At 44.7% G+C, this 16,496-nt stretch overlaps 1 protein-coding gene across 1 annotated transcript; it reads left to right on the top strand.

Annotated features, from left to right (window-relative positions):
• Nucleotides 1-4,037: 4,037 nt before the first annotated feature.
• On the top strand, nucleotides 4,038-15,134 carry LOC311140467 (NLR family CARD domain-containing protein 3-like; the record flags this gene model as incomplete). Its single annotated transcript, XM_084175538.1, has 4 exons — nucleotides 4,038-4,253; nucleotides 4,394-4,622; nucleotides 5,167-5,891; nucleotides 15,114-15,134. The coding sequence occupies exons 2-4, from the start codon at nucleotides 4,412-4,414 to the stop codon at nucleotides 15,132-15,134; spliced, it is 957 nt and encodes a 318-aa protein (XP_084031664.1). The 5' UTR covers nucleotides 4,038-4,253; nucleotides 4,394-4,411.
• Nucleotides 15,135-16,496: the final 1,362 nt, after the last annotated feature.

Here is a 16,496-nt window from a genome sequence, read left to right as displayed (position 1 = left end):
GAAGAGGTGCGACGATCCTAGACCTCGGAATAATCGATGCCAAGGGCTTCTCTTGTACCTCGGGAGAATAGACTCGAGACAGGGCATCCGGCTTGACGTTCTTGGTGCCAGGTCGGTAAGACAGGAGGAACTGGAATCGATTAAAGAAAAGGGACCATCGTGCTTGCCGAGGGTTCATCCGCTTAGCCTGTTGGAGATATTCCAGGTTCTTGTGGTCTGTGAGAACCTGGAAAGGGTGCTGAGCCCCCTCAAGCCAATGGCGCCACTCTTCCAAGGCCAGTTTTACCGCAAGCAACTCTAGATCCCCCACGTGGTAGTTGCGCTCGGCCTCAGACAGGCGGCGAGACATGAAGGCACAAGAGTGTAATCTCCCATCCTCACCCCTCTGTGACAGGACGGCTCCCACCCCCACCTCTGAGGCGTCCACCTCCACCACGAAAGGTCTTTCTGGGTCAGGGGTCACCAGAATCGGAGCAGAAGTGAAGCGGCGCTTGAGATCCTCGAAGGCCCCTGCTGCTTCCGGACCCCAGTGAATCTTGGTCCCTCCTCCCTTGGTAAGCGTCGTCAAGGGGGCTACCACCGAGCTGAAATTCTTAATGAACTTCCGATAGAAGTTAGAAAAGCCAATGAACCGTTGAACCTCCTTGACCGTGGCAGGTGTGGGCCAATCGTGGACCGCCTTGACCTTCTTGGGATCCATCTCTAGGTGCCCGGGAGTGACAATAAACCCGAGAAACTGAGTCTGAGAAACATGAAATTCACACTTCTCAGGCTTAACGTAGAGGTGATTGTCAAGGAGCCTCTGAGAACCCTGCTAACATGCCCCTCATGCTCCTTCAGTGACCTCGAGAAGATGAGGATATCGTCCAGGTACACGAAGACGAACAGATTAAGCATATCCCGGAGAACATCATTAATCAGGGCTTGGAATACTGCGGGGGCATTGGTGAGCCCGAACGGCATCACCCGATATTCATAGTGCCCCGTGGGCGTGTTGAACGCCGTCTTCCATTCGTCTCCTTGCCGGATCCGCACGAGATGGTAAGCATTGCGGAGATCCAGCTTAGTAAAAATGGAAGCCCCTTGAAGCAGCTCAAAAGCAGTGGCCATGATAGGAAGGGGGTATCGATTCCGAACTGTGATCTTGTTGAGTCCCCGGTAATCAATACAAGGCCTAAGACCCCCGTCTTTCTTTTCAACAAAAAAGAAGCCCGCCCCAGCCGGGGAAGTAGAGGCATAGATGAGGCCGGCTGCCAAGGACTCCTTAATGTAGGTGTCCATAGCTGCGTGCTCGGGGGAGGACAAGGAAAAGATCCGACCTCTAGGAGGGCAGCACCCAGGGAGTAGATCAATGGCACAGTCATACGTGCGATGAGGCGGTAAGGAAGTAGCCCGGGCCTTGCTGAACACTGCCTTGAACCGATGGTAAACACTGGGGACTCGGGAGACGTCAACAGACTCTTGAAACTGGGTACTAGGGGCTGAGGGACTCTGAAGCATGCAGGTGAGTTGGCAAGTGGGACCCCAGCTTAGAATGGTGCCAGTAGGCCAGTCGATCTGGGGATTATGTCTGCATAGCCAAGGGTGACCCAGGATAATAGGATACTCGGGAGAGTCAATGAGATAGAAGGTCTCCTCCTGCTGGTGTTGAGAGATGGTAAGTCGCAGGGACTGAGTCGCCTCTGTAACCTTTCCTGGTTCCAGAGGTCTGCCATCCAAGGCTGTAACTGCCTGGGGTTGCGGAAGTAGTTGGGTAGGGATCTTAAGTTCCTTAGCCAAGGTTACATCCAGGAAATCACCTGCGGCACCGGAATCGATCATAGCCTGGACCCGATGCTGGTGGCCCTCCCAGGACAGAGTGGCTGGAATAGCCAGGACAGCGTTAGTAGGAGGCGCTCTAATTCTCCCCATCACAGCCCTCCGGTAGCTGGGCGGGGACAGGCGTTTCCCGAAAGCTCGGGGCAAGTGGAGCGGAAGTGGCCGGCAACCCCGCAGTAGAGGCACCGACGCTCCCTCATGCGACGTTCCCTTTCGTTGGGAGAAAGCCTGGAACGGCCTAACTGCATGCTCTCCGGAGAATCCTGGAGCAGTTCAGGAGCCGGGGAGGCTCTGAATGACGGAGTCCAAACAGGAGAAACAGAGCTGCTCAGAGGAACTTGGGACTGAGACACCTGACGGCGAGCCGTTCTCCGCTCTCTTAGACGATTGTCCAGGCGGATGGCCAAGGCTATGAGGGACTCGAGATCTCCAGCTGGTTCTCGGGTGGCTAACTCATCTTGAAGGGGCTCAGATAACCCTCCCTGAAAGCAGACCCTCAGCGCTTCATCATTCCATCCGCTCCTTGCTGCTATGGTCCGGAAATCAATGGCAAAATCTGCCGTGCTTCGGGGGCCCTGACGGAGAGACAGTAGGCGCTTGGAAGCCTCCCGCCCACTGACAGGATGATCGAACACCCGCTTGAACTCTTCTACAAATGCAGCGTGGGAGTCACAACAGGCCTCCTGGGACTGCCACACCGCAGAGGCCCAGGCGAGCGCCGTGTCTGAAAGAAGGGTAATGATGTAGGCAATCTTGGAACGGTCTGTGGGAAAACTTGAGGGTTGGAGCTCGAAGGTGAGGGAGCATTGGGTGAGGAAACCCTGGCAAGAGCTTGGATCCCCAGAAAAGGGCTTGGGAGGTGGTAGTCGGGGCTCCGCCAACCGAGAAGGCCTGTCGTCACTGGGGGGTGACCTGGGGGAAGGGAGAGGACCAGGGAGGCGTTCAAAGAGCTGGCGGAGGGAACTCATCATTTCGGCCAGGAGTTGAGAATGACTAGCCATCAGCTCCTCTTGTCGGCTGAGAACGGCTTCATGGCGCTGGAAAGAAGCCTCATGTCGAGTGATCACCGCCAACAGGTCCTGGGAACTGAGTGTTTCTGGGTCCATAATTGACTTGGTTATTCTGTCACAAGCCGGGCTTGAACTCCGGTCTCAGATGTGGAGAGCTGGGGGTTCTACCCCTTAGCCACAGAGGAGGTGTTGTAGGACCCAAATGAAACACCCAAGGCAATACTCCAGGCAAGTAGATTTAATGTACCAAAACAGGAGGCAAAACAAAACAACTCCACGAGGGGAGAAAAACAAACTAAAGATAACTTCGAACAGCTTACTAGGACAGACACGGTGGGACAAAGCAGGAGACACATAGCCAGGACTCAATAACCAAGTGAGAAACAAGGGGAAAACACACAGCTAACATACACAAGGGGAAACAAGGCACAGGTGACCTGGATCAAGCTAATTAGGACACACGAGGAGGAACTAAGGCAGAGGGGAACACAGATGACCTCTAGAGGCCCGGAGACAAACAGGAGGCAGGAAGCTGACACACACGAGGAAGAACTAAGGCAGAGGGGAACACAGATGACCTCTAGAGGCCCGGAGACAAACAGGAGGCAGGAAGCTGACAATTTCTCTGAGAGTGAGACAGATTTTAAACAAATACATGTCTCCAATCTCTTTCATAATTTCTTCAAACAATAAAAGCTAATTTACGAACATTTCTGAAAATGGATATATAGCGTTTTGGAATGAAACTTGTTTCCCCATCTTAGCTCAGAGTAGATGAGAGATGTAATGTTTGTCTCTGTTGTGTTGAAGTCCAATCAAGCAGGAGAGACCAGCCTCCCCTGTAACCAGCTGTGTGTCCATGAAGAGTGACTGGTCTATGGATCTACCTATGACCTTTAGAGAGGGAGACTTTTCTACTGAACAAAGGTAAGAAGAACTCAAGGGTCATGGTCAGTGAGTTAAACAACACTGTCTCTAGTCATTTCTCCTCTCCCATTTTCACATTTATTTTTGTTGTTTTCATAATCCATAGGCTAAACCTTTTTTCCATTTTCATAGTCCTAAAACAATATTAAACTAACACAACATTCCCTCCCTGTGTGCATGTGTGTGTGTGTGTGTGTGTGAGTGTGTGTGTGTGTGTGTGTGTGTGTGTGTGTGTGTGTGTGTGTGTGTGTGTGTGTGTGTGTGTGTGTGTGTGTGTGTGTGTGTGTGTGTGTGTGTGTGTGTGTGTGTGTGTGTGTGTGTGTGTGTGTGTGTGTGTGTGTGTGTGTGTGTGTGTGTGTGTGTGTGTGTGTACTCCCTGGATGAGGAGATGTAATCTCATGTTTTGTCCACAGAAACCAACAGGAGAGATCAGAGTCAGAGATTCTCAGTGGTCAGTCTTCCCAGAGTCATCAAACAGACCTGGCCTCCATATTCAGTGTATGTGGGGTCCTGTTATGTACATTTGTTTTTGTTTACTTCAAGTAAAGTTGATCTGTCAATCATTCATTCATGTGTTAATGAGAAAGCATTTAGTCTCTTGCTTAACTTATTGACTTGATTGACTTGATTTATTTCAGTTGCTTGAGGAGAATATTATGACATTTGTGAAGAACGAGCTGAAGATGTTCAAGAGGATTCTTAGTCCAGAACTCCCAGAAGGCTTTGAGAGTCAGAAGCAGGATAAGGAAGTGGTGGATGCTGAAGATGGGAAGCAGGAGAGCAGTGCCAGAGAGGGGGCTCTGAAGATCACACTGCACGTCCTGAGGAAAATGAACCAGAAGGAGCTTGCTGACACACTGGAGAAAAGTAAGAGCTGTCTGCCTCATGTTGAATGCTGTTTTAGAACATTTAAAAGCTGTAGCTAAAGTACAGCTAAAGTAGCTGTGTAACTAAATGATATTGTAGCAGCCTTAACACAACACCTAGTGACCTCATCAAGGAGCAGCAGGGATGTGTTGTGTTGTGTTGTGTTGTGTTGTGTTGTGTTGTGTTGTGTTGAGAGAGAGAGAGAGAGAGAGAGAGAGAGAGAGAGAGAGAGAGAGAGAGAGAGAGAGAGAGAGAGAGAGAGAGAGAGAGAGAGCGAGAGAGAGAGAGAGAGAGAGAGAGAGAGAGAGAGAGAGAGAGAGAGAGAGAGAGAGAGAGAGAGAGAGAGAGAGAGAGAGAGAGAGAGAACATAATCAGTCACACCAGTCTGTAATGCATTATGAAAACATTTATACAGTCAGTTAAGAGAACATTTATACAGTCAGTTAAGGGAATAAAGTATTATAATTTAAAATGTTATAACAGTCCTATAATACTGTAGGCATTAAAACAGATGTAATATTAATATCCTCTGTGTTATTTCTAGATTCAGATGAGCGTGCTGTGATTCTTCAACGTGAACTCAAATCTAATCTAAAGAAGAAGTTTCAACGTGTATTTGAGGGGATCGCTAAACAAGGAAACCCAACACTTCTCAATAAGATCTACACAGAGCTCTACATCACAGAGGGTGGAACAGGAGAGGTCAATAATGAACATGAGCTGAGACAGATTGAGACAACAACCAGGAAACAAGCAAGACCAGAGACTGCAATCAAATGTAACGACATCTTCAAACCCTTAACTGGACGAGACAAACTTATCAGAACTGTGCTGACAAAGGGAGTCGCTGGCATTGGAAAAACAGTCTCTGTGCAGAAGTTCATTCTGGACTGGGCTGAAGGAAAAGCAAATCAGGATGTCCAATTTGTATTTTCATTCCCTTTTCGGGAGCTGAATTTGATGAAAATGGAAAAACACACTTTGATTGAACTTCTCAATCACTTCTCAGAGGAAACCAAAGAATCAAGAATCTCCAACTACGACAAGTACAAAGTTCTGTTCATCTTTGATGGTCTGGATGAGTGCCGACTGCCCTTAGACTTCCAGAAGAACAAGATCTGTTGTGACGTCACAGAGTCAACCTCAGTGGATGTTCTGCTGACAAATCTCATCAAGGGAAATCTGCTTCCCTCTGCTCTCCTCTGGATAACTACACGATCTGCAGCAGCCAATAAGATCCCTACAGGGTGTGTTGACCAGGTGACAGAGGTACAAGGGTTCAATGACCCACAGAAGGAGGAGTACTTCAGGAAGAGATTCAATGATGAGGACCTGGCCAGCAGAATCATCTCACACATAAAGACATCAAGGACCCTCCACATCATGTGCCACATTCCAGTCTTCTGTTGGATTTCTGCAACCGTCCTTGAACACATGCTGAAACATAAGAGAGAAGAGATGCCCAAGACTCTGACTGAGATGTTCATACACCTTGTGGAGTTTCATACCAAACAGAAGAATGAAAAGTATCTTGGGAAAGAAGAGACAGGTCCACACTGGGATAAAGAGAGCATTCTGTCACTGGGAAAACTGGCTTTTCAACAGCTTATGAATGGCAATCTGATTTTCTATGAAGAAGATCTGAATGAGGCTGGCATTGATGTCAATGAAGCATCAGTGTACTCAGGATTGTGCACACAGCTCTTTAAAGAGGAATGTGTGCTGTACCAGGACAAGGTTTACTGCTTCGTGCATCTGAGCATTCAGGAGTTTCTGGCTGCTGTATATGTGTTCCTCTCATTCATCAACAACAATGAGAATCTAATGGCCGAATCTCAAGTTACTGAAGTTACTGTCTACAAGAGTGCTGTGGACAAAGCCTTACAAAGTGAGACAGGAAACCTGGACCTGTTCCTCCTCTTCCTTCTGGGCCTCTCACTGGAGTCCAATCAGAAGCACTTACGAGGTCTACTGACAAAGACAAGAAGCAGCTCACAGAGCCATGAAGAAACAGTCAAGTACATCAAGGAGAAGATCAGGGAGAATCCCTCTCCAGAGAGGTGCATCAATCTGTTCCACTGTCTGAATGAACTGAATGACCATTCTCTAGTGGAGGAGATCCAAAGCTACCTGAGATCAGGAAGTCTCTCAGAAGAAGAACTGTCACCTGCACAGTGGTCAGCTCTGGTCTTTGTGTTGCTGACTTCAGAAAAGGAGCTGGATGTGTTTGACCTGAAGAAATACTCCAGATCAGAGGAAGGTCTTCTGAGGCTGCTGCCAGTGGTCAAAGCCTCCAGAGCTGCTCTGTGAGTACATAAAATGACATTTAAGTACTAATCATCAGGAAGAAATATTCAGTTTAGAGAAAAATATGTATTATTGAATAACATATTGAATCACTGCATTGATGTTCTCATTAGTATAACAATATGATCATAAATTTCTAGGAGACGGAAGATGAATCTATATGTTGTTTAAGAGACTAAACCAAATGCTGCTCTGTTAAATTAACAGTGTGTTTGTGTATCTCTTTGCAGGCTGTCAGGCTGTCTAGTCACAGAGGAAGGCTGTGCTTCTCTGGTCTCAGCTCTGAAGTCAAACCCCTCACACCTGAGAGAGCTGGATCTGAGTAACAATGACCTGAAGGATTCAGGAGTGAAGCTGCTCTCTGCTGGACTGGGGAATCACCACTGTAAACTGGTGACTCTGAGGTCAGTATTCCTGTAGTTGGTCAACAAGTGACAACTGTTCACCAGATCCACATGTGTTTACCAGGCACACATAGTCCACACCATTTGTGTTTGGACACTGAAGCTTACAGTTTTAAATTTGGTGCTATGCTCCAGCATTTTGGATTTGAGATAGAATGTTTCATATTAGGCAACAGTACAGAATGTCACCTTTTATTTGATGTTAATGGTGAGATGTTAGCATGTTTTGTTGTAGCCTCTGTAACTTTCTCACTCATTATTATTCATGATTCATTCATTATTTTTCTTAATCATGGCATCATCAGGATTCATTTAGTAGTGTTTAGAAACACGTTATCTACTCACTTAGACTGAAAATTTCTCCAGTCATCATCCACCATTCAGTTACTATTGGATAAAACATAACCCAAAACACAACCAAAACAAACTGCAAATGCAACCAATGAGTTTGGCACCAAATACTCAACTTTTGACTACTTTAATACACTATAAGTGAATTGGTCAGAATACTTATGACTTCGTCAAATGGGGGGACTAGATACATAAAGTGCTTTCATTTCTTAACGGTGAAACAGATATGTATTAAAATACCCTCAAATAAAAGGTGACATTATATACTGTCACCTCATATGAAACATTTGATCTCAAATCCAAAATGTTGGAGTATAGAGCCACATTTAAAATGTTAGCTTCACTGTCAAAATAGATATACTGTGGACTGTATACTCAATACAATCTAAATCTGATACCCCACTGTCTGTCTTTTGACTGATACTGCTTTTTAAACTGCTCTGGTCAGTCTACTCAAATATTTGTCATATGCATTTTTCTATCTACAAGCAATACTTTGATAATTTATCATTTCTAATAATGATACATTCATTTATGAATAGATATGTCAGGTTTCAGGACACTGATATATCTGAAAATGTTGAAAAAATATACTGCCACTATTTTCACCACCAAAGAATAGCAGTGTGATTTTAATATGATTTGACTCTTTGCAGGCTGTCAGGCTGTCTAGTCACAGAGGAAGGCTGTGCTTCTCTGGTCTCAGCTCTGAAGTCAAACCCCTCACACCTGAGAGAGCTGGACCTGAGCTACAATCACCCAGGAGACTCAGGAGTCAGACTGCTCTCTGCTGGACTGGATGATCCACACTTTAGACTGGAGAAACTCAAGTATGTAGAGGGTTTATGTCAATGTTCATATCAGACATGTTGGAGTTATCAGGTTAGTTAAGACAAACATTCTGACCACCACTTGGACTAAGTTATATAAAGATTGTGTGTGTGTGTGTGTGTGTGTGTGTGTGTGTGTGTGTGTGTGTGTGTGTGTGTGTGTGTGTGTGTGTGTGTGTGTGTGTGTGTGTGTGTGTGTGTGTGTGTGTGTGTGTGTGTGTGTGTGTGTGTGAGTTCAGGTGTATCCCTCAATGACTCTCTGTTCTTCTGCTTACCGCTACAGTGTGGAACATGGTGGAGAGAACACAATGAAACCTGGACTTAGAAAATGTGAGTGTTGACTGCTGTGAAAAATATGACTAAGAATAAGTCTTAATTCAAGTGAAGTCAAAGTCAAAGACCACCATCATTACTTACTTGGTCATATTAAATATCAGCTGTAGTTCTACAGAAGCACAAATCAGGGACACCAAAGTTTACAAAGAGTTGCTTTGACAATGTGTGTTTGTCTGTGTCTGTATTCGTGTTACTTCAGAAATGTGTGTGTGTGTGTGTGTGTGTGTGTGTGTGTGTGTGTGTGTGTGTGTGTGTGTGTGTGTGTGTGTGTGTGTGTGTGTGTGTGTGTGTGTAATTAATGGGAATAAGTGTGTTTTATATTACCATACAGTATAACATATGATCATTCAACAAGTCTCAAGTTACCTTAATTTCTCATTTTGATACCTAGAAACATCTACATTAAATGAATTAGTGAAAAGTGAGTTAATATTCTAATGTGAATGATGATGATTTCTAATATTGTGTCTGGTTTCATCCATCAGATGTCTGTGATCTCACAATGGACCTAAACACAGTAAACAGACTCCTCTCTCTGTCTGAGGAGAACAGAAAGGTGACATGTAGGAGAGAGGAGCAGCCGTATCCTGATCACCCAGAGATATTTGAGGACTATGGACAGGTGCTGTGTAGAGAGGGTCTGACTGGGCGCAGTTACTGGGAGGTAGAGTGGAGTGGGAGAGGGGCTGTTATAGGAGTGGCATATAAAGGAATCAGCATGAGAGGATGGGGTGATGACTGTAGGATTGGATGGAATAACAAGTCCTGGAGTCTGTTCTGCTCTGACAACCGTTACTCTGCCTGTCACAATAAGAAGTCCACTACCATAGACGTCCCCTCCTCCAGCTCCCACAGAGTAGGAGTGTATCTGGACTGGCCAGCCGGCACTCTGTCCTTCTACAGAGTCTCCTCTGACACACTGACCCACCTGAACACATTCCACTCCACATTCACTGAGCCCCTCTATCCAGGGTTTAGGGTTTGGTATAATGGGGACTCAGTGTCCCTGTAAATAATAACCATGGTAACACTGACATACACACACACACACACACTGGACACAAACTCACACACTGGACACACACACACACACACACACACACAAACACACACACACACACACACACACACACACACTGGACACACACACACTGGACACACACACACACTGGACATACACACACTGGATACACACATACTGGACACACACACACACACTGGACACACACACACACACTGGACACACACACACTGGATACACACACACACACACACAAACACACACACACTGGACACACACACACACACACACACACACACACACTGGACACACACACTGGACATACACACGCACACTGGATACACACACCGAACACACACACACTGGACACACACACAAACCCACACTGTACACACACACACACACTGGACACACACACACACACACACACACTGGACACACACAAGCACACTGGATACACACACTGAACACCCACTCACTGGACACATACACACATGCACACTGGATACACACACTGAACACACACACAAAATGGACACACACACACACACACTGACACACACACACACTGGACACGCATCAACACACATACACTGGATACACACACACACACACATATTGGACACAAACACACTTGACACACACACTGAACACACACACACGGAATACACACACTGGACACAAACATACACACTCTGAACACAAACACACAGGACACACACACACACACACACACACACACACACACACAAACACACTGGACACACACACACACTCACTGGACACACACACCAAGGACACACACACACACACTGGACACACACATACTGAAAACACACACACACACACACACACACACACAAACACACACTGGACACAAACACACACACACTGGACACACACACACACAGGACACACATACACAAAGGACACACACACTGGCCAGACACACACTGGACACACACAAACACACACACACACACTGGACACAAAAACACACACACACACACAATGGACACACACACACACACACACACACACAAACACACACACACACACACACACACTGAACACACACACACACACTTAACACACACAAACACTAGACACGCATCCACACACACACACTGGACACACACACACATACACACACTGGATTCACACAAACACACACTGGACACACACACACTGAACACACACACACACACTGGCCACACACACAGTGAACACACACACTGAAAACACACACACACACACACACACACACTTAACACACACACACTGAATACACAATCACACACACACACTGAACACACAATCACACACACACACACTGGACACACAATGAACACACACACACTGAACACACACACTGGACACACACATACTGAACACACACACTGGACACACACACACTGAACACACAAACTGGGCACACACACACTGAACACACACACACGCATGACACACACACACACACACACTGGACACACACACACACTGCACACAAACACACTGGATACACACACACACACTGGACACAAACAAACTGGACACACACACTGGACACACACACACAGGACACACACATACACACTGCACACACACACACTGGATACAAACACACACTGGACACACACACTAGACACACACACACACTGGACACACACACACAGGACACACACACACACACACCAAGGACACACACACTGGACACACACACACACACACTGGACACACACAAACACACGCACACACACACACACTGGACACACACACACACACACACACTGGAAACACACACACACACACACACACTCACACGCTGAACACACACACACACTGAACACACACACACACACTGGACAGACACACTATGGACACACACACACGCACACACACTCACACACTGAACACACACACTATGAACACAAACACATACTGGACACACACACAGGACACACACACGGGACACACACACACACACACACACACACACACACACACACACACTGGACAAACACACACAGGACACACACACACACACTGGACACACACACACTGGACACACAGACACACACACTGGACACATTTCCATGTGTTGTATTTTGATGAAAGGAAATCCCATATAGCCTACTGGACAGGACATTGCTATGGCATCTTCTGTTTGGGTGTCTCAGGTCAGGTCTGAGCCATGATCAGAATGTGTCTCTGTGTCTATTTCCAGCCCTGCCATTTCTACCTGTCCTGATCTAGTGTTTCACCCCTGACCTCCTCACACCGTCTCACTGTCCATGTCTGCTTTTAGCTCCCACCTCTACTTCACTGTGTTATAATGGACCTTATGCTTGTTATGTCACCTCTGTAACCAGTTATCAAACATACTGACCTTTCTGACCCATGGTCCTACTTTCTACAACTGAACATTTAAATTCCTCTATGAGTTTTGTTTAGTGTCCATTTACTTATGTATGTATTTGTTGTATATTGGGGTTGTGCTGCAGAGCATCATGGGGGTTTGTATGTGTTGAGATGATCACGTTCCAGATAAATGGTTGAACTGATTCCTGCCTCCTGTCTCATCATTATTGAATTGTTATACCGCCGGTGGCAACAGTGGGGTGCATGGTGCTGAGGAAGCTAACACTTATTTATTTAACATCTGTACACCGTGAGTGTTGCTATACCACTCTCCATCACACCGTGAGTGTTGCTTTACCACTCTCCATCACACTGTGAGTGTTGCTTTACCACTCTCCATCACACCGTGAGTGTTGCTTTACCACTCTCCATCACACCGTGAGTGTTTCTTTACCACTCTCCATCACACCGTGAGTGTTGCTTTACCACTCTCCATCACACCGTGAGTGTTGCTTTACCACTCTCCATCACACCGTGAGTGTTGCTTTACCAGCAGCTTCTGCCTTTGTTTGTTCACTGTTCTGAGCAGGATAGTCTTCTTTCCAATCAACTTGTCTGACAGGGAAATTGATGTGAAGAATCTGTCTATGGTCCCATTTCTGCCTTTGCCCATGTAAGGCTCCACGTGTCTCAAAACCACAGTCACTCACCCGCTGGCCTGGTTTCATCTTTCCCCAGATATGGAAAGACATTGAGCAAGTTGGTTTCGACATCCGCTGCTAACCAAAACAGAAGTCACATGCACCATTATCAGTTTCTATCTGGTTTCTATTGGCCATTCATCCATTGGCGACAGAACAGCATATTTTAACTGGATGATGTTATTAGTTTCTGCTTAGTTGCCAGAGCAATGCTGCTGCTGGAGTGGTCATGTGATAAATACATTGACAGCACAGATATTGTTGAGAAAAGTTCACTTTGGAAATAGAGCTTCACCTCTTGAATTTTGAGAGTTATTTGATAAAGGTAAGTGTCATAGAAACTGCAGAATATGCTCTTTCAGATACAGCACTATATAGAAATCACAATGTTTTACCTGCATGTGACTCTGAAGGAGGATTTGATAAAGAGATGCTCCTTTCCCTGCGTCTTTTTTTAGGAGTTCAGAAAAATGCTGACTGACCTCACCCTCTCTGACCTCACCCTGCTGAAACACACTCAAGTAAAGACCACATAGCTACAGTTATATGCTTGTCAGGTTTTACCCACTTTTACAGCCAATGTATGGACTGGTATACATATGAATCAGTGGAATATACTGACTAGTTAACCACCTCTCAATAAGGGTTCATCAAATCTATTTTACTGGTCGCATACACATATTTAGCAGATGCTATGGAGGGTGTAGTAAAATGCTTGTGTTCCTAGCTCAGTGCAGTAATATCTAACAATACACAACAATACACACAGATCTAAAAAGTAAAAGAATGGAATTAAGAAATATATAAATATTAGGAGGACATCAAGCATACAGCACTAAACAGACAGACATCTCAGGACATCAACAACTCCTGGGGGGCATATCAACATTCTACATGGACTTCCTCTCCTTGTCCTCTCCTTGTCTCCTCTCCTTGTCTCCTCTCCTTGTCTCCTCTCCTTGTCTCCTCTCCTTCATCTCAACTACATGAGAGAACTGGACAGGTGAAAGCAATGTTTCCACACCTAGTACTATCTTAAGGGGCCAAGACAAATGCGCTGTAAGACGTTGGTACCCAGGTGATAATGTAGTATATGAAGAATTATGACTGCTAATGTTTTCAAGTGGAACCTGAGAGGATGTTTATTCAGTTTCAGAGGGAGTTGGTTTAGGGTGACGCCCCATAGAACAGACAGGGAGTGTGTGTTGTAGACAGGGGATTGGACAGTAGAGGGAGCCACCCATATTTGGGAAAATTATAAGTACTGGGTTTAAACAAAGAAGGTCAGAGCAGACATATTCTTTTGGGACTCTGTTCTCCGGATGCTATATACATCTGTAAACTTATGCTGAAATCTTGTGATATTAATAAAACTTATGATCAAAGCTCAGTATAAGCGGACTCCTTTGTTACAGCATAATAAGCAACATTGACTCGACACTACAAAATGGCGACGAGTGATGAGGCGGTCTACGACTCTGCAGTGTTTCATTCATGAGCAGCGAGGTGACTCTCGTGTGTGCTGCTGTTGCTTTTATTGCTGCGAACGAGGGGTCTGGCCTAACCATTCTAAATTTGTTTGCACTGGTAAACAGCGCAAAATGGGGGGAGTGTCTATAGAGTGTCTATAGAGATATTTTGCTTGAATAAGAGTTCAAGAACAATCGATTGAGAGGAATAATGCCTAGGCATATGTATGTAACTTAGAACCGCTGTGAATCAACGGAAGCCCTTTTTCTTAAAGGCGATCTCTAGGATGGGCCGAAAATCCTATAACACGTTAGGTGTAGTTAGGTGAGTCCTCGGGACTTGAGGCTATATATATTGTGATTGCATGTTACCGCTCAGCTGGTGTTTGACGAAGCATTTGTTTGATGTAATCTCTCATTACATTTCCAGAGACCTCGTGGTAGCAGAAATTTAGCAAACAAAGATTTTTTACGACACGGCGGAGGGAGAAATGCTAAACGTGGCCTGCTAATGATGCTCCATGCTACATGCTAATGCTAATGCTAAATGCTAATTCTTGCTACATGCCAATTTTGAAGCGGGTTATGTTTGATATTTTTTCCTTGGTGGTCCATAGGAATGGGACGAGCCACCAATATTGTGTTTAGATAGTTTGGGCTTGGTGCCTGATGTTTTGTGAGCTCTGTTACGTGTTATTGTTTGTCTATAAGGGTAAAAGAGAGGAGGTATAGCAGAATGCTAACGTTCTGTTGTCTGGAGTGAAAAGAGCTGAGAGCGAGCTCCTTCCACTGTGAAATCGTAGTGATGAATGTACTGCGCATGCGTGTGATTTTACGACACTAGAGTGACGTAGGGGTAAATAGGTCACTCCTCTGTTACACTGTGCTGCGGGGAGACAGACGAAGGAACAAAGACAGAGAGATTTAGAGTCTAATGCTGTATTCTGGTTGTTACATCGGCTGTTGTTTGAAGATGAAACTGTTTTCTTGAGACCTATTGAATTGATAAATTAGAGATATGTTGACGGATTAAAATAAATAAAATAAAATGACGGATTAAAATAAATAAAATAAAATGTTATTGAGTTACTTATAATATTCCTGAGTTAAGTTTTTGCTTATTTCTTAGCGCAAATGTGAACGGAGGCGTATTGAATGTTTGACATAAACTCAGTGTGTGCATAAAATACTAACTTCTTGTTTGTCCTTTGTTATTCTGTCATATGAGAGACGGTAAGAGGAGTGTGACGCGACAGAGTTGGCTGCACCGGATCTCGTCAAATATCAGGCTAGTACTGTTGTGTTTACAAAAACCTTCCCCTACAGGATATTTGATGTTATGACAATTTGGAAGGGACTTGGCAACAGACTGATCAATTGAAGTAATTGCGTATTGGAGTTTTTGTGCATGAGTGGGTTTGATTACAGTTGTGTTGGGAATCGAGTACTGACATGATTCTGTAAGATTGAAGTCATTTGGTGCTTATTAAATAATTGGTTTATGAGTACTGTAGTGTTGCTGGATTATAGGTATTTTCTTTTTGGATTGCTCTGAAGTTGTCTACTTTCCTGTACTTTTCCTGATTGAAGGTGGTAGATAGCCACTAATTGATAAATTGGTGTAATAGAAGAAAAAAATATATATATATATATTTGTTTTGATTATTCATAAATTTATTGATTAATTGTTTAATAAAAAAATGAATATTCATATTTTAATTCATTAATTTCTGTTATTTAGATTAAAAAAATAAAAACGTTTTTGTTTTTGTTTATATTAATAAGTAAAGGGAGGACACTATAAGCTATATATTCTAAAATAATAAAATAATTCACATTAAAGGAATATAATACAGTTGTTACAATGGGGAAAAAGGATATCAGGACTATGAAGGTAATTACACCTGTTGATATAGTACAAAATAGTAATCCTCTAGTTAATGGTATTGCAAAGTTATCTGGAAAATGGAACAAACGTTGGCCTGACATTGAACAACCATGGCCAGTGGAAGGGACTCTTAACCCTGACGTAATCAACATAATGAAAGTGCTTCTGTCAATTCATAAAGCAGTCAGGGAAAAAAAAGGGAACAA

The sequence above is a fragment of the Coregonus lavaretus genome (assembly GCF_964263955.1).
Source record: "Coregonus lavaretus genome assembly, chromosome: 2".
Lineage (NCBI taxonomy): Eukaryota > Metazoa > Chordata > Actinopteri > Salmoniformes > Salmonidae > Coregonus > Coregonus lavaretus.
The sequence above is the reverse complement of the archived record's forward strand: the minus strand, read 5'-3'. Positions and strand labels throughout refer to the sequence as shown.